General features: G+C 43.8%; 1 protein-coding gene across 1 annotated transcript in view; it reads right to left on the bottom strand.

Annotated features, from left to right (window-relative positions):
* Nucleotides 1-3,126: 3,126 nt before the first annotated feature.
* Nucleotides 3,127-18,853, bottom strand: part of MPZL1 (myelin protein zero like 1) — a 71,365-nt gene continuing 55,638 nt past the window's right edge. Inside the window, exons 6-7 of the mRNA XM_077902568.1 lie at nucleotides 16,870-16,972; nucleotides 3,127-5,783 (exon numbers count right to left, since the gene is read on the bottom strand). Of these exons, the coding sequence (XP_077758694.1) occupies nucleotides 5,682-5,783; nucleotides 16,870-16,972 (205 nt within the window). The 3' untranslated portion in view covers nucleotides 3,127-5,681. The remainder of the gene's footprint in view (nucleotides 5,784-16,869; nucleotides 16,973-18,853) is intronic.

The raw sequence follows: 18,853 nt of genomic DNA, 5'->3' as shown, positions 1-18,853 counted from the left end.
GCAGATAATGTATATTTGCCTTTTTTCCTTACCAGTTCATAAGCACAAGTGACAATTACAGTACCACTTGGGAGGGACAAACACAAGACAACTAGAAACAAAAACCCAGGAAGTCAGAAATGGTTTAAAATATGGTGCATCTGTCCAAGAGGAGGCCCACTGGGTGTTAATGGCTCGCAGCCCAGTTCTCTCTCTCTCTCTCTTTTTTTTTTTTTTTTAAGATTGTACTTATTTGAGAGAGTGAAGAGGGAGAGAGAGAGCACAGGAGAGGGAGAAGCAGGCTTCCCACTGAGCAGGGAGTCCAAGGCGGTACTCAATTCCAGGACTCTAAGATCATGACATGAGCCAAGGCCAGACACCCAACCGACCGAGCCACCCAGGTGTCTTGGCCTAGTTCTTTCTCTCTGTGCTCACATGGAAGCTTCTCTGACACCATGCTGAGGGGAGAAAGCAATCTGTTGAGTACTATGGTCCTTTTTGTTTCTGAAATAGGCATGACATCGTTATACTAGAGCCATGTTTGGATCCTGATTTGAAGAAACCATTTGTAAAATGCCAGTTTTGAGACCAGGGGAAATTTGAGTATGAAGTAGGCATTAGATAAAATCAAGGAATTATTGTTTACAAACTTTTTAAAAATATTTCTGTTAGGGGCCCCTGGGGGCTCAGTTGGTTGAGCCTAAATCTTAAAAAAAAAAGTTTCTGTTAAATGTGACAAGAGATTATGGTTATGTAAGAAAAATGTACATATTTTTAAAAAGATGCCCATCAAAGAATGTAGGGGTGAACTGACCTGTTTTGGGGTTTGTTTTAAAATGATTCAGAAAAGAGGAAAAAGAAGAAAGGAGTGGATGAAGCTATCACTGAGGACAGATATGTGGAAGTGGATTTTACTATTCTCTTTTGTGCCTGTTTGAAATTCATTCTAAAATATCTTGAATACACAGGAAGATGTGTGTGTGTGGGAACCTATCATAAAAACAGATGGTCAGTTATTTACACCACCTACACCAGCGCTACAAATGCCACCTTCCTCCTCTGCGAGAATGTTCCCTCAGCAGTCACGGGCAGGTAGGAGGAATAAGCCATTGGTTCCTATTTCCAACCTGGTTAGCACTGGAATCACTCAGAAGGATCAGCTTTAAGGGGGTAAGAAAGTATCTGAGGTTTCCTCTTCAATACTGCCAAACCAGCCCACTTGGGGCTGTGGCTGCCCTCAGAGGTAACAAGTATGTATTTGGTTGGCATGTTCCCCATGCAGCTTGGAAGCCAGGGCCCCAGCAGGAGGAAACTCCCCAGTACTCAGTTCCCAATCCAGAGGAACCACAGAAAACCTGTCACTTCCCAGTACTCTGCCTTCGTGTCCTGGGGGAAGTGTCTCTCTTCTTGCCACATCACACATGAGGGATACGGTTCATGTGAGATCCACATACACAGGCGGTCCTGCCAGCCTTAATGTCTCCTCTCCCACTCAAGAAAGCATGAAGTTATGCAAGCCAGGAGCTTGTGCATCCATGATAATTCATAAAATTAATAAAGCACTAGAAAACATCACTGCTTATTAGTAAGACATTATTTCTGACACAGCTCTCAACAGACTGTCATCATAATGTCTTCCAAACCGAGGTTAAGACCCCTGGGCCTCTGTGTCTCTACCATCTATACAACCACCTCCCTCACTTGACCCCCATGTAGCTCTGAAGAACATAGGAAACTTTTTACAGGCATGTAGCACATTTATTTGAATAAGGAAGAAGTTCAATTTATTTCTTTTGGTGAGATAGGCCACAGGGCACGGTGTTTAAGAACAAGGAGTGGGATCAAGTAGCCCCAGACCCAGCCTTGCCTCTCTGGACCTTATTAGCTGAGTGACCTTTGGTGAGTTATATACTCTAAGCATGACACAGTCTTTCTAAAAGTGAGTTTAAGATTAGTACAACTAGGGATCCCTGGGTGGCGCAGCGGTTTGGTGCCTGCCTTTGGCCCAGGGTGTGATCCTGGAGACCTGGGATTGAATCCCACATCGGGCTCCCTGCATGGAGCCCGCTTCTCCCTCTGCCTGTGTCTCTCCCTCTCTCTCTCTCTCTCTCTCTCTCTCTCTGTGACTATCATGAATAAATAAATAAAATCTCTAAAAAAAATTAAAATAAAATAAAAGATTAGTACAACTAGCCTAAACTCATAATGCTATAGAGTAAGAAATGTAGTGCCTGGCACACAGCAAGGATTGATTAATTGATCGATTGATTTTTTATATTTTAAATTGTTTTAATTGGAGTTCGATTTGCCAACATTTAGTCTAACACCCAGTGCTCATCCCAAGTGCCCCCCTCAGTGCCCGTCACCCAGTCACCCCAACCTCCTGCCCACCTCCCTTTCCACTACCCCTTGTAGGAGACACCTAACTCTTGTTTCCCAGAGTTAGGTGTCTACACAGCAAGGATTTAGTAGCTATTAGCTATTACTGTTAATTCCCCTGTTGCCCCGACTCTGTGGCAGGTCCTTGAAGAGCTTTGTCTTGTTCATTTATTTCCTCATGCTTAGCACACTTGCCTGGCACAGGATAGTTCCCAATATATATGTGGTGAATTAATTACATCCACCATCCAACCAGTCAACACCTGCTGAGCCCCTGCTAAGTACCAGGTACTATTCTGTGTGCTAAAGATGGAGCAGTGAACAAGACAGAAAGGTCTGGTGCTTAACTCCAACAGGGAAAAACAGACAAGCACATGGGTAGAGGGATAGAACAGTTAAACAGAGAAGAACAGAGTGGGATTAAGGGGGCTTGGGAGAGCCAGTGGAGGCGGTGAGGTTGCTCTTTTATATATGGCAGGTCTCTCTCAGAGAGGGACCTCTTTTTTTTTTTTGTTTTGTTTTGTTTTTTTTGTTTTGTTTTTTTTTGTTTTTGTTTTTTTTTTTTCAGAGAGGGACCTCTGAGCAGAGACTTAACAGGTGCCCACTGCGTGCTCCGGGCAGAGGGGATGGCAGGTGCAAAGGGCCTGAAGCCGGCAATGCGTGGTGTTTCTGAAGAATGAGGAGGACAGTGCCACCCGAGTGGGATGAATGAAAACACTTTTATCTCTTTTTCTAGTTGGTTAAAAATGAGCATACAACACAACTCAGTAATTGAAAAAGATGTATTAAAACATTCACAAAAGTACAACAATTTTGAAGAAGAAAAAACAAAAAACTAATAATGAACTTGATGGTTTTTTCCCTAGCTGGATACATTTCCACTGAAAACCTACAGGTGGTTTGGGATTTTCACCTCTAAGAAATTCCTTCTAGGTGGCCCCTTATCACACACAATTTTAAGAGGTCTCATTCTGCCAACGATTAGGGAGAGGGCCGTTCCGCCACCCGGAAAGCAGCCCCCACTGTTGTCATCCGTGGCCAGGCAGGGGAACACTGGGACGAGGCGACAGAAGGGACCAAAAAGCCCAGAGGAGGCCAGGAAAAGGCCCCGACCCCGGGCGCTCCGCCCCAGCTGCGCGACCGCAGCCAGGAGGTCCTGCCGCCAGGTGCCCGGCTGGGGGCGGGGCGGGGCGAGCCGGCAGGGGGCGCCCGAGGGCGCGCTGGGCGGGGCCGGGCTGCAGGCCCGGGCGAGGGAGGCCAATCGGGAGGCAGTAGGGCCGCGTGCTGTGGTCGGGGACCCGGGGAAAGGACGCCCCTTTTCTCGGTAAAAAGTGCCTGTCAGTTAACGTGACACCTATAAAGGGACGCACTTGGGCTCGGGCGGCCGCGCGAGGCGGAGGCGGAGGCGGAGGCGCAGCAAGGACAGCGCGACCCGGTCACCGCCCCTCCCCGCAGAGGCGCCTGCGCTGCTCGGAGTCCTGGGGGGCAGGGCAGAGCCGCCGCTTGGCTGCAAGGTCTCGGGGAGCCCTGGGCGCCCCCGCGGGCGCGGGGCCTGAGCTCGGCCTGGCGGCCCTGCTTGCCTCCTCCGGGCAGCCGGGCCCGGACCCCGCCCCGACCCCCGCGAGCTGGGGGGCAGCGGAGCCGCCACCACCAAGGGGTCCTCGGGAAATAAAAGTCCGCGTGGACGGACGGACAGCTGGACGGACGGACGGACGGGAGGCCGGTTCCGAGGCGCACGCGCCCTGGCTGTTTTGCCCCCGCGTGCACACCTTCACCTGCGCGCCCTTCGGGGTGGGGGGCGCCCGGGGAGTCCCGCCTCAGCCCCCCCCCGGGAGGAAGGCGAGCACCACCGGGTGTGCTCTGCGACCAGCAGGTCAGCGTCCTCGCCCTCGCCCTACCCCTACCGGGGGCTTTCACGTCCTCTTAAGCGGAAAAAAAATTCTGTTACAACCAAATCATCCAGAAAGGGGGTAATGACCATATAAATGTTTGGTGACCTTCACCATGTTTTTCACTCCCAGTAAAAGATAAAAACTCCTAAGCTTGAGATGGGGTAAGGAGGGTAGTCAGTGGAAGAAAATGAACTCTTGGAAGGAATATCCAAACTTTTCCTCCTCTCGTTGTCTACCAATTCGACACAATGGGAAAAAGTGAAGGAAAAAAAAAAGGTAAAAACAAAAAAGGGAAATAAAATCAAAAGAACCCTATCCAAAACTCCAAAACAGTGACAAAGTAGAAGTGCTAATAACCCTCCCTGCTGATTAAAAAAAAAAACAAGACAACAACAAAAAACCCTAGACTATCCTTAACCTTTGAGGCGCCCTGAAGCTATTACAGAGCCATGACTAATGCTTCTTGCCAGAATCACCACGGAATCCTCTATAAAGAGGACTCTCTAGAGAGGGCTCTGAGACGCTACAGGCTGGCTTTGTAATTATCCCATTTGTGCCTACTTAAAAGGAAATAAAACTCCTCTCCTTTGGCTGTATGGGGACCCTTATTTCAAGCAGGAAGGTCTTAGGCAAAGACTGTAAGGGTACCTTTTACTCCCCAAATGGTACAGTACTCAAGCAAGGCTGGGATTCCTACTTCAATTATGTATATGGTATTGATCTAAAAAGTACCTAGAAAGACGTGACCTTGGCATTTATCCTTTGCTGGTCTTGCTAGGACGAATCCACAAACTGATTAAGACAAATGGTTTAACATTAACGTCGGTCTCACAACATTATAAAAGCAAAAAACCCGCCCTGTATTTTAGAGGAAAAAAAACCACTCACAAAAACTTCTCAAACTGGGTTCAAGCGGCACAGCTAATGGAGGCTTTCTAAAACCTACAGCCAAATAGGTGGTGCTGACACTGGGTTAGAGGCCGCCCTGGACACACTTCCATCTGTGTCTCCACTCTCCAACCACGATAAATGCTAAGACTGGTTAAGCCCTTAGATAAAAGGGCCATGTCTACTGGAATACTAAAGATCTGCTACCGTCTCCATTAAGGCAAACCACATCTAAATGACAGTGACAAGAATGTTTCTGACTTTTCCCAACTGTAAACAACCTTGAAAGAAAGTACAAAACAGCAAGACAATTTATATATGTAGAATCATACCATCTTCTCATCATGCAACATTGGCTCCCCATATCAGATTAAATAGAATATTTATACATATCCTTTATACACATCTTTTTCTCCATCCATGAATAAACATGTGCTTGTCCTTGCCCAGGTCTCCAAGGCCACATGTGGCTATGGGTTACATTCTCTGCACAAGCGTCCTGTTTGATTAGTTTCTTGCTTAGGATATGTTCTGGGTCTTCTCTTAATTTTTCCGGATGTCCGCATACACCACAGACTCTGACTTGTTAATCTTGTCACTGTGATGTCCACCAGAGTGGTCTAACTGCGCATATATGACTGGGCCCTGGAGAAGAGAAGGACAATTAGAGGTTTGGGGAAATCGGTGGTCCCTTCAGGGGCAGGTGCAGAAGCAATCATTAAAGTGGTAACATTAGGGTTCCAGAGTAATGAGTTCCTTCTTTTGAATGTCTTCAAGAAGACCTCTTATGAACGCTATGTCCAGGACTGACTTCAAAACAACGGTGTTCACAACGTTGAACACAATGTTCTTGTGATTGTGAAAGCTGGTACAAGGAGGTATGTTACATTACTGTCTACTTCTGTAGCTGGGAATTTCTATACATAGAAAATTCCTCCTCAGGAAATTACCCTTATCTTCATACCTGACCTGCCACAGAATTCCTCAACCCTTGTAACTGGGATCAGAGTTTTAAGGACTAAGATGTACACTTCTACCAACCTGAGACCCACTGAAATCGTGAGCCTCAGAATGATGCACGTAAGAAACCAGCATGTTGGGTGTCACTCAAAAGATATGATCAATTTGAACGGGTCACTTTGTACAAATAGGCGCTTAAAAACATTTCAGATATATCCTCCCATGTACTACTTAGAGTGTAATTCTTTTAGTCTGATCCTATCATAACCAATACAAGTATTGCTTCTTTGATATCTAAGATCAGGTAACTGGTTTTCCTGTTTTAAAATGAAAACCCAAAAGCCATGACCTGAAGCGATATAAAGAAAAATCTAAATGGACTAGCATAGAAGAGGTCTGCCCCCTGGCCTCAGCAGTGAGGAAGGGGGTTCCAGGGCCCCAGCCAGAGCAGCCAGGGAAGGTGGGCTGCCTGGGGACACAGCAAGTTCTCAGACTCCTGGGGGAGGAGGTGTGAACAGCAGCAAGAGTTTCAAATACCAGAGGGATGTTTGCACTTCATGACCCCTAAAGTACCTTCCAACCCAGGGATTCTAAAGTTATAAACAACAATAACACAATAGCCCTGATTGTACAAGTTCAGTATAACCCCAAGTCAACCTTTCTCCCAATCCAGGAAACTCTCCTTGAGAAGTCAAATATTGTGCTTAAGCTTTCAACTTTGGAATCCTAAATTCAGTAGCGAGAAGCCTGTAGTTTCAACTAAACATCTTATTCCCACCCAGGAGCCCCACAACCTGCATCCCCTAGAGGGTCATCCTGCAGATGTGCAGGCACTCCAACTTCTCCAGGAGGGACACACCAGCTGTCAGCACTGTACAGGGAGCACCCAAAGTGGAGTTACAAGGTAATACTCAGGGACATCTGGGTGGCTCAGCGGTTGAACGTCTGCCTTCAGCTTAGGGCGTGATCCTGAGATCCAGGATTGAATCCTGCATCGGGCTCCTTGCGGGGGGCCTGCTTCTCCCTTTGCCTATGTCTCTGCCTTTCTCTGTGTCTCTCATGAATGAATAAAATCTTTAAAATAAAAAAAAAAGTAATACTCAAGGGCTGTCTCTCAGGCCAACAGCCTGCCCACCAACAGCTGTGATTGAGACCACTGTAGACAGTCCAGCCAACTGTAGGGATGTGGGTGGGCCAGCAGAGATCTGCTGAACTGCTCCTGACCAGATGATCTGCCCAACGACCTAAAGAACTGGGAGCCAAATAAATGGTGGTTGTTTTAGGTCATTATGTTTTGGGGTGGTTTGTTACACAGCAATAGGTAACAGATACACTAGGTGAGTGGAAAAGAAAGAGAACAGAGAAAGCAAAAATGAAAAAGAACACAGAATAGGTTATCAGTCAGTAAATGTTAAAATATCAGTAAAATCTCTCATGTGAGATGGTGTTGTCTTTCATGGCAAGAACACATAACAGTTTGTTGAAGGCAACTGGGAAAACACTGAAAGATAAAAGGAATTCCCTCCTGCTGATGGATTTTTCTTTTTCCCCAAATTGCTTACCACTATCCAATGCCCTCAGTCCCTTTCCCTCTTACAATGGGGTCCTAAGATCAGGGACTTTGTTAGTTAAGTGCCTAGAGCAGTAGTGGGCAGACCCAGTAGGTGCTGGAGAAGGCGTGGATGATGTAATGGACCAAAGGAATTCTGGGATGTGGGTCCAGATCAGGCATCTGCTGATAGATCTAGTTCAATCTCCAACAGCTCTTTGAAGCCGGGTTCTGAACCTTATTGGGACCTGAAAGTATTCTGGGTCTCTATGGAACATGGAGGATCCTGGAAACGAAGAGCAACATGGAAATGACTCTGCCACTACCAAGGCAGGCACTTTCAGGTATTTGAGAATTAAAACAATACATGAACAGCATCTAGATGTTTTTACTGTACATCTTGGCACGCATCTCCACCACCTTCCACTTGTTTTTGCAGGGTGGGGTTGGGGTGCTTTTCCACAAAGAATTACAGCAATCAAATGAAAAATTATTCTGGATACATTTTTACCCAACTGTTCACTACACAGACTGTCTTTAACTACTGAAAATGTTTCAAGAAACAAATTGCTTGACCCAGGTCTCTTCTTTTAGTGCCAGTTAGCATGTATTAATTACGCAGAAGCTACTGTGCTATGTCCCGCTTCCCCTTTCTGTAGTCTCTGCGGTCCTTCCTAATCTCAATCACACCTGATCCTCTAGCACCACTACCACCAAGAAAGAACATCTGCTTTTACCACATGCTCACTGACTGTTCATGAAACACCCTTTTCAGTATTTAGTATTTATGCCACTGCTAAAAATAGGTGTGAAACACAGTTAGTTACCTTTTAGGACTCTGAGATACATGAAACCAATTATCAAAACGGACTTGAAAAGAAATGGACGGGCAGGAGAAAATAAGCACCTGCCTTTGAGCCAGACAGATCCAGGTCTAACACCAGCTCTGCCACTAACTAGTAACCTTGAACAAGTGACTCAATCTAACTAAGCTTCAGTTTCTTCATGTGTAAAACGGGATAAAAGAACCTCATCCGGCCGCTGTGAGAACCAGAGGAAGCGATGCGCCTGCATACTTCTTCAAACATTACTGGGTCTTTGTGACTCAGCCGAAAGGTGTGTAACTAGTCCACTCTATCACTGCCCCCCGCCCCGCCCCCTACCAATACCTGCCTTGTGCATACAAAACATTAACCATTTCCAGAAAAGGATTCAGGAAAGATACCCACACGCAAAAAAATTATGTTAAACTAAACTTGACAAAGAGTTTTACTTCTCATCCCTAATGCTGGAACACTTTAAGTAGTGCCTACCTAACAACCTTCCCAAACCAACCTTCCACTTCCACTTGCTGGAAGAACCTTAATTTGGGTTCAGTGGTCACCATCCCTTTGCTCAGATAAACGATCCCACCCTTCCTTGCCTCCCCCCCACCCTGGGGCGGGGGGAGCCAATCATATTTCCCGTCCCCTTGCAGATGGGACTGGAAGAGTCATAAGCATGTGATCTGCTCCCAGTGGGGACTCAGAGAAGTTTGCTGGGGGGGCTTCTGGCCAAGATTTTCCTCCATAATTAAAACTGCATGGGAGGAGAGTCAGCTCTTCTCCTGGCTGCCTCTTCTCGGGTGTTGCCTGAAACCACGGCAGCCATCTGGAGGCTGCGGGGAGCTCAAGAACAAAGACAAAATACAGAAGATGAAAGAATATGGTGGAAAGAACATGTTTGGATCCTGATTTGAAGAAACCATTTGTAAAATGGTTTAACACTGTTGGGTCAGTGAACTCAAGAACACAGAAGTACCTTGCTTTGGGACCTCTTGTGAGTTAATAAACCTGACTGTCTGTTAAAGCTACTTTTACTCAAGCCTTCTGTCACCAAGTCTATCAATGGTAACAAAAATAGTGACCAAAGACAGAAAATAATACAGAAAACTTAATGTCCTGTTTCGGTGTTATGGTTCATCTTCTATAAATTTCCTTCTTAGCACACTCCTGTTAAGTTCTCTCCTGGAGTTATTTATTTATCCAAGTAGTAATTACTAATGCAATTAGATTCTCAGATGAGGGCAGCCCGGGTGGCTCAGCAGTTTAGCGCCGCCTTCAGCCCGGGGTATGATCCTGGAGACCCAGGATCAAGTCCCACGTCGGGCTCCCTGCGTGAAACCTGCTTCTCCCTCTGCCTGTGTCTCTGTCTCTCTCTCTCTCTGTCTCTCATGAATAAATAAATAAAATCTTTAAAAAAGAAAAAGATTCTCAGATGATGCCTGAGGGTAGAAGATGGAAGGTTTTGCTGATCAGGGAACGCGTCACAATAGAACTCCTGGAAGAAAGTACCAAGGGATAGTTTGCAAATATTCCCATCCACATCCCCGCTTCACAGATCTGATTGCTAGCATGGGCAGCAACCACCTATACCTGTCCTTATAAAGCATAGTGTGCCACGAGCCCTTATAATTAAAAATAGAAAAAAAAAACGAGATCAACTTGCCCCAACCTATCATTTCAGAGGAGGAACAGATGCTGATGTCAAGTAATTCTCCCCAAGTTAATACCATTGTCTGGACCCCAGAGTCAGTGCTAGTTTGTAACACATCACTACCCTGGAGTTCAACTGAATATGAAGATTTTCTCAAGGCTGTTTGTGAGGGTATTCAAAAAACACCAAAAAACCTGTTCATTAGGATATTAAAAAAAAATTCTCCACATCTGGGAAAAGCCTAAAAATGATCTTAACCACCCAGGAGACTCTAAGGTTCTTGAGCGCAGAGTCCAGGTGCTAATTATCCTCGCACTTTCTGAGTCTGGTCTACACTGCATGTACAGTAAACACCCACGTGTATGTGGAAGTGATCGAAACAGAATATCCAGAGGAATGATTAGATTTTTTAAAAGATTTTATTTATTTATTTATTCAAGAGAGACACAGAGAGAGAGAGAGAGACAGAGAGAGGCAGAGACACAGGCAGAGGGAGAAGCAGGCTCCATGCAGGGAATCTGGCACAGGACTCGATCCCGGGACTCCGGGATCACACCCTGGGCTGAAGGCAGTGCCAAACCACTGAGCCACCCGGGCTGCCCTGATTAGATTCTTAAAAGAACTGTTCTGTTTCGTTGCATCCAACTTATAATTAATCTCATAGATTCCATAATAAGATGGAACATATCAGGTCAAGTACGTTTTTCCTAAACTGTGAAAAACTTTGCAGCCTCAGTTTGAACAAACTGAAGAAAGAGTATATCATAAGGATTCTGAACTCCCATCAAATACTCCGGGGCCTGGAAAGAGAGGCATCCCTGATACATAAACTGAAGGTGGTGGGTGATGGTGAATAAAAGCACACCCTAGGGGCACCTCGGTAGTTCACTAAGTTGAGCATCACATTTGATTCCGGCTCAGGTCATGATCATGGGTCATAAGGCTGGGCTCTGCACCAGCGGGGAGTGTGGCTTGAGCTTCATTCCCCTGCCCCTCCCCCTGATCACACTCTATATAAATTGAATAAATACATTTTTTTTAAAGCACACACTAGGACCCCCTGCTAATGCTCTACAGCACTTAGGAATTTTATGGAGTAAATGAAGCAACTGTTTTAACCTTAGGATAGCATTCCCTGTTGTAAGTGGACATGACCAGTAAATGCAAATCTAAATAAAACAAAAGCTAGAAGACCGATTGGCTAGGCAATCACATAGTCTACTTCCAAGCCTTGGGTTAACTGGCAAGGGATTTAGAAGTTCCAGAAACATGTAAGGCAGAAACTAGTTTGAAGATGTACAACTGTAAAATAAAAGGTACAGTATGATTTGATAAAAAAAAAACCTGAGTCAGACAAAGTATACTTGGGTATAGGCCACCTAGGCAGAAACCCTGATGTGATGGGGGCTGAAGAGGCCTCCAGGGGTCTGCCCTGAGCACAGAGGAAATCACCTAAAAATCAACTGTGAGGAACCCAGTTTTACTCTCAAAGCTAATCTGGTATTATCCTGCAAATGCTGAAAAATGTGAATACGGATAGATACAACGGTTGGATTATTTCTTACCAACCTCTAGAAAATGCCATTGGGTTCGAAGTCTGGCCTGGGCAGAACCCTGGGGTTTACTCACAGGAAGTGAGCCAGTCTCTGACTCAGGGACAGCAGACAAGGGGGCGGGGGGGGGGGGGCGCACAGCCCTGAAAATGAGGTGAGCAAGTCTGCTTATTAAACAGTGAACCCTCATCTCTCTCCTTCCTCTACTCAGCTCCGAAGCAGGGATTTCTTTCCAGAGAAATTGACTAACCCAAGAGAAAAAGACTCTCAGCAATGGATACTTTCTAAGTCTCCAAATGGATGACAGTCAGTGCTTTATACAGTGAAGCCCACTACCCACCCAGGAAGCTCTTCTCTGCAGAAAGAGCTTCTGATCAGATTTGAGTGACTTAAGTATCAATAGATAACCAAAGATCATTGGGTATTTGAGTAAAGCTTCTAACATAAGACAGAAATTATGAGAAAAAGGTAATTCTTTTTATTTTTTTTTATGATTTTATTCATGAGAGAGAGAGAGAGAGAGAGAGAGAGAGGCAGAGACACAGGCAGAGGAAGAAGCAGGCTCCATGCAGGGAGCCCGATGTGGGACTCAATCCCAGGACTCCAGGATCATGCCCCTGGCCAAAGGTAGGTGCTAAACCGCTGAGCCAGCCAGGGATCCCCATAAATAAAATTTTTAAAAATTACATAAAACATAAATGATATGCTGAGAGAACACAATGCATTCATAAAAACAAGTACAAGATGTTATAATTAGGGAATAAGAAATAGCTTTCGAAAATTTTAAAAAAGATAATAGAAACTTAATATTCCATTAAAGTTGGAAAATAATGTTACAGAAATTTTCTAGAAAGCAGGACAAAGGGCAACCAAGGTGGCTCGGCAGTTTAGCACTGCCTTCAGCCCAGCGCCTGATCCTGGAGACCCGGGATGGAGTCCCACATCAGGCTCCCTGCATGGAGCCTGCTTCTCCCTCTGCCTGTGTCTCTGCCTCTCTCGCTCTCTGTGTCTCCCATGAATGAATGAATGAATGAATGAATGAGTAAATTAATTAATTAATTAATTAATTAATTAATTAATAGCAGGACAAAAACTGCAAAACAGAAAAAAATAAGAAAACTAAAGGACTGATCTAGGAGATGGTCCAATTCCTATTGGGATTTCCAAAGGAGAGAATAGAAAATAGGAGGAGGAAAATCTCTAAAGCATAATGGGAGAAAACATCCTAAAACTGAGGAACATACTTTTCAGATTGAAAGGGCACACGGGGGATCCCTGGGTGGCGCAGCGGTTTGGCGCCTGCCTTTGGCCCAGGGCGCGATCCTGGAGACCCGGGATCGAATCCCACATCGGGCTCCCGGTGCGTGGAGCCTGCTTCTCCCTCTGCCTGTGTCTCTGCCTCTCTCTCTCTCTCTCTGTGACTATCATAAATAAAAAAAAATAAATAAATAAAAAAAAAAAAAATAAAGGGCACACGGAATAGCAAACACAATGAATGAAAAGGACCCACAATTTTATGAAATTTTAGAATACAAGGGATAAAAAAAGATTCTGAGGGGATCTCTGGGTGGCTCAGAGGTTTGCCTGCCTTTGGAGTCCCAGGATCGAGTCCCGCGTCGGGCTCCCGGCATGGAGCCTGCTTCTGTCTCTGCCTCTCTTTCTCTCTATGTCTATCATGAATAAATAAATAAAATCTTAAAAAAAAAAAAAAGATTCTGAGAAGGGGCTTAAAGTGGGTACCACACAAAGAAGCAGGAATGAGAAGAGAGCAACCTCTTCGCTTCTTCACAATGGAAGCTAGAAACATCAACAATGCCTCAAAATACTGAAGAACAATTTCTAACCTGGAATCCTACCCAACGGAGTTATCCATCACGTTTAAGGAAGGAGAATAAAAACAACTTTAGACGTGCTAAAACCAAACAGGTTCTCTTACATTTGGGGAGGTCAGAAGGACCCTCAGGAGGACCTCAAGCACCAGCAGGGCTGTGTTACTTCTGGGGGCTCTGAGGAGAGTCCGCTTCCTTTTCTCAGCTTATGGAAGCTGCCTGTATTCCTTGGCTGAAGATTCCTTCCTCTGTCTTCAAGGCCTGGCAGGATAACATCTTCAATCGCTGGCCCTGACCCTCCTGCCTCCTTCTTATGAGGACCCTTGTGATTATACGAGGCCTGCATGGATAATCCAGGAGAATTTCCCCATCTCGGATCCTTTACCAGAGCTGCAGAATCCCTTGGGAAAGGTCAAGCAATATATCTCACAGGTTCCAGGGATTAGGATGTGGACATCGTTGGGATCATTTTGCTTATCAACCAAAGCCTCAGAATTTTTATCTCCTGTGCCTTCTCTCTCAAGAAATTATGGAGGAAAAAAAAATTATGGAGGATATATCTACCATAATATGGGAATAAACTAAAAAAGGTGAAGAACTGAGTCTAAATAAGAGATGAGTAAATAACATTTGTTGGGCGAGAACGCCCAAGATGACTGCTATACAGCAGCCTAAAGCACAACAAATGCAGAAGATCCTAACAGGTGTGTCTCCAAAAAAAAAAAAGAAACCAACAAAACACGTCATGTGTTTCCATGTGCGCAGAGGTGTTTAAGTGGAGAGTTTTGAGAAGGAATATAAATACAGGCTTAGAAGACTATGCAAATAAAAAACAAGGCAAATATTGGCTCCATGAAAAACAAAAAAATTATAAAAGGAAGCAAATATATGTGGTACAATGATGGAAAAAAATAGGTACACATAATACTGAAACATATTTAAATACAGTGATACAATCTCATTGGGAGGAGGCTTGTGTATATGTATGTGTACAAACCGTGTGTGGGAAGAAAGGCCAGGAGAAAAAGAAATGTACATTTTCATTCTCCATAGTATGGAGTCGGTAGTTAATATCTAAAACTGAAGTATCCAGAAGTAGTAATAAAATAAAGTTGTTTGGAAACATTAAGATAATATCAGAAAAATTAGTTTCCAAGAATGGAAAGCCTCTGGCTATTTTTTTTTTTTCTTATTCCCTTCTCTTTCCAGATATTGCCTATTTTCTCTAGTTGCCCTCCTCTTCATGCTTTATTCTGGATAGTTCCTATTGCTGTGTCTTCAAGCTTATGGATCTTTTCTTCTGTATAGTCTATGCCATCCAAGGTGGTTTGTTTGTTTGTTTTTTCCATTTTGTCTTTTTTTTATATTTCTCTCATTATGTCAAGGTTTCCTTTACATCATTAAGATTAGTTATAAGATTTTCATACTTGTTTAAAAGTCCTGGTTCTATGAATTCTATTGTTCTGTCATTTCTGGGTTTGTTTCTATTGATTGGCTTTTCTCCTGGTCATATTTTTTTCCTGCTTCTCCATATGTGTGGTAATTTTTGATTGGTGTGAGACATCGTAAAATTTTACACTGTTAGGTGCTGGATTTTGTTGTATTCTTGTAAAGAGTGTTGGATTTTGTACTGGCATGCAGCTAAAATACTTTCGGTTTAGTTTGATTCTTTAAAGGCCTCCTTTTAAGCTTTGTTATGGCAGGTCCACAGTATCCATATTCTGGTGCTACATTAGCCTGGTACTACTATTATAGTAATACTACTATATTCCGGTACTACTGGGCATGACCATTTGGAGGACTGCAACCAATATTCTATGTATTAAGAGGCACTCTGGCCTTTAGGAACACAAACAATTCCCAGCCCTGCATGATATCATATAACTTACTGCTTTTCAGATGGTTCTTTCTCTGGTTTTAGGTGTTTTCTCTCATACATCCAAAAATCTCTATCTACTCAGAAAAGGCTCAAAGGAGCCTGGCCATTCCATATCTCTTTTTTTTTCTGTGTAGTTTCTTCTTCTCTGGAACTTTGTCTCATAAATCCTAGAAACCTTGGCCTCCCCAAATACTGACTTCTCTTCCTCAATTCCTCAAACAACTGAGTTTGTTTGTGCTTCCCCTCCTAGCACTGCAGCTTGGAAACTGCCTCAAGGCAGTAAACTCAGACAATCACAGGACTCCTCTTATTTGTGTCCCTTCTCTCAGGGATTACAGTACCACACAACCTGCTTTCCAATATCAGAAACCATTGTTGTTGTTTTTTTTCTTTCTAGTTTGTTTTCAACAGGTGAGCAACTCCCATAGCACTTCAAAAGTAGAAGAAAAATCTTCTAAGCCTTTTTCCAATGTTATGCCTAACTCTCAAACCTTTATTCTTAACCCTATTCCCATCTGCAATCCAAATTAGTGAAGTGAGGTATCTGCGTTATACTGTTATCCAAAAGAGACAGATAGACTAGGAATTAGTCACAAGCCCGGACGCTATGATATTAACAGAGAATGTTCTAGAACTTGAGTTCTAGCCCTAATGCTGTGATTCGCTCGGCGTATGCTTTTAGTGATTTAGTATCACAATGCCTCATGGTCCTCACTACATATTAACAGTTATGGAATAAGACTGAGTATTACTTCCACAGAACACTGTTATTCTTTTCTTTATTTCCTTTTAAATCCATCTGACCTCCAAAACACCTCAGGGAAAACCTGTAATTGGCCAAATTCCTTAGATTGCTTTCTACCCCAGAAGGACAGAATTGGTACTAAGCTATGGAATTTTTGCCATGCCGCAATTATAGTCACAAGAGCATAGTCAAAACACAGTACTAACCACCATGCTAGATTCTATGCTAAGTTCCAAATAAAAGATATTTCTCTTCTGTACTTTCTAAAAGAAGTAGAAATCAATGCCTTGTTCATCAAGCCTACCAGTTATTCAGATAAATGTTTACTTTCAATTTCTTCTAAAGAACTCATACAAAATAATTTATTTTCAATACCAAGAATATCAACCTTTTCCTAATTCCTTATCTTATAGAGCACCTCAAAACAGAATCTAGTTCACCAGATCTATTTCTTTAAGCAATTCAGGAATTACATCTGAGGGGCCATTTCCTAATTTCAATTGGCCTAGAGGAGCCAAATTATTAGTAAATCATCTGTTAGTGTTGCTTTGGTGGAAACCTTTCCTCAAGTCAGATTCTTCTCCCATATTTTCTTGTGGTCCTCCTAGGCCAGCTCTAATTTCCCCTCTTGTTATCTCTCTTTTCTGTCTCAGGGGTCAGTATTCTTTCCTGACCAGGAAAGTGACAGACCACCAAACTGCAGAGCACAGTACGGTGGGCAGAACTGCAATCAGCCGTTACCTGATGGGATCCAGAAGGCAGGCTCTTTACTAGACCCTCTGTGTCGGAGGGGGACTTCCGTGGAGCCTGCTTAACCGGTGACACACTCTCTGATGTACTGCAGCTGATGAGTTGGCAATTTGGAGAACAAATGTAAACAGAAAAAAAAATTAAAATAAATGGGAAAAAAATATAGAAATGCAAGTGATGGCAAGGTGAAGCAGCAGATAAAACAAAACACAACAGAACAATGAGTATCAAAATGATCACAGATCTTGAGACTATTTCTTATCCCTGACACTGTTTCTTAGAAGTTGATGAACCTACTTAAGGGTAAGTACAGAAACTGTGTAGTGCAACTTCTTTGCCCCACTTTGCAATCACACTATCTGCTGAATGGGACTCTGCCTATAATGCTCATTTATCCTTTTGCTGCTCTGTGTTTTTCCCCTGCTATCACTCCTCCTCTGGGACGTTTAAAGGAGCAAGCTAAGCCTTTGTAATAGCAACAAGGCAAACCTTTGCTGAATGTATTCCAAAAATTACAGATCCACATCCAGGCTTGTAGTCTTGGCTCAACTCATTCCTTTCATTCCTTAGTTCCCCATATTTAGTTTCCCTACTAATACAACCAAAGAAAACCCAGGAAGTCATGAATGATAAGAAACTGTGGAATGCCACATCACACAGGCTGAACTTTTTCAGGGCTCTGGGGATCTTTCACAATAAACATTATCTCATAAATAAATAAGGGAAAGTGAATGGCAGGAGGTACCTCATTAGGGATTCTCTAATGGTACATGTCAGCTTAAATCCTTGTTAACGCATTTTTAAAGAAAATCTTAGGAGTTTGGGAAGGTTCACATTCTAGTGTGATTATAACTAAGACTAAAGCAAACTGTGTTCTGTGAACTGCGTCTTCTCTGAATCAGGAAGCTCTAAGCTCTATATCCCAAACCAAAATGGTCTGAGTATCTAACACAAAGAGGGTCTCAGCCACCAATAACAATTCATGTATGAAAGAACACTAAAACACACACATACACAAAGTCATTCTACGTGAGGAATATATATATATTATGTGTATATATATATATATATAATATATATATATATATATATATATTCAGGTGATCATAAAACCTCTGAGAAACCTGACAGCCCAATTTCACTGGGATGGTACACTCAACAAGTTGCCAATGCAAACATAAGACATATTTGTGGACAAACCATAATAGCTGTTGTGTTAGCACAGAGCTAGCTGGTTAGTTGTCAACAAGGGAGATGGGCTGAATACATACACATGAATGTTAACAGCAACGGGCAATGTGATTAGTTACCATGTGTCTAGTGGGATTGGAAGAGGACCCCAGCCCTGTTACAGTCCCAGTGTGTCGTCTATGTCAGCTTTTCTTAAGAAGTAGAAGATAAGCAGGATCTGATCCCGGCACACCAAGGTGGAAAAAGCAGGGCAAGGGGAAAAAAAATCATAGTAAGAAGAAAAGCAGCATTCACGATGCCATGCAGGACTCTATGGCATACTCTTTTGCTCCTTTATTAACCCCAAAGCAAGAACTACACACTGGCATGTCACCACCCTGGATTAGTCTCTCATGTTGGGTATAACACTTGGGTTATATTTCATCATAAAGCACTCACTATGCCAAGGTATAGATACAGTCAGCAGAAAAGAAGCATTCCAAGCAAACAAGATCTGAATTTGAACACTCAAACTGGCTAAAACACAGCACTCCTAAAAACCAGAGCAGCAGAGCCCGGGTTCCCACCATCCACCAGCAAGGGGGTTTGGGGCAAGCAACCCCCTCACAGTCCTTTAGGGCTGGTAAGGTGAGCCCGCGCACAGGGGACCCGGCTCGTGTGACAGCCTGAATCCGGCCTCTGCTGAGTCTTACCCCATGAGTTCTACATAGCTTACATGGCTAGGTGTCCCACTGGAGAGGGGGAGAAAGAAGGTTCTTCAGTTAGACACACCCTTTGCTCCGAG

The sequence above is a fragment of the Canis aureus genome, chromosome 6 (genome assembly GCF_053574225.1).
Source record: "Canis aureus isolate CA01 chromosome 6, VMU_Caureus_v.1.0, whole genome shotgun sequence".
Classification (NCBI taxonomy): Eukaryota; Metazoa; Chordata; class Mammalia; order Carnivora; family Canidae; genus Canis; species Canis aureus.
This window is presented reverse-complemented; position numbering and strand designations above follow the sequence as displayed.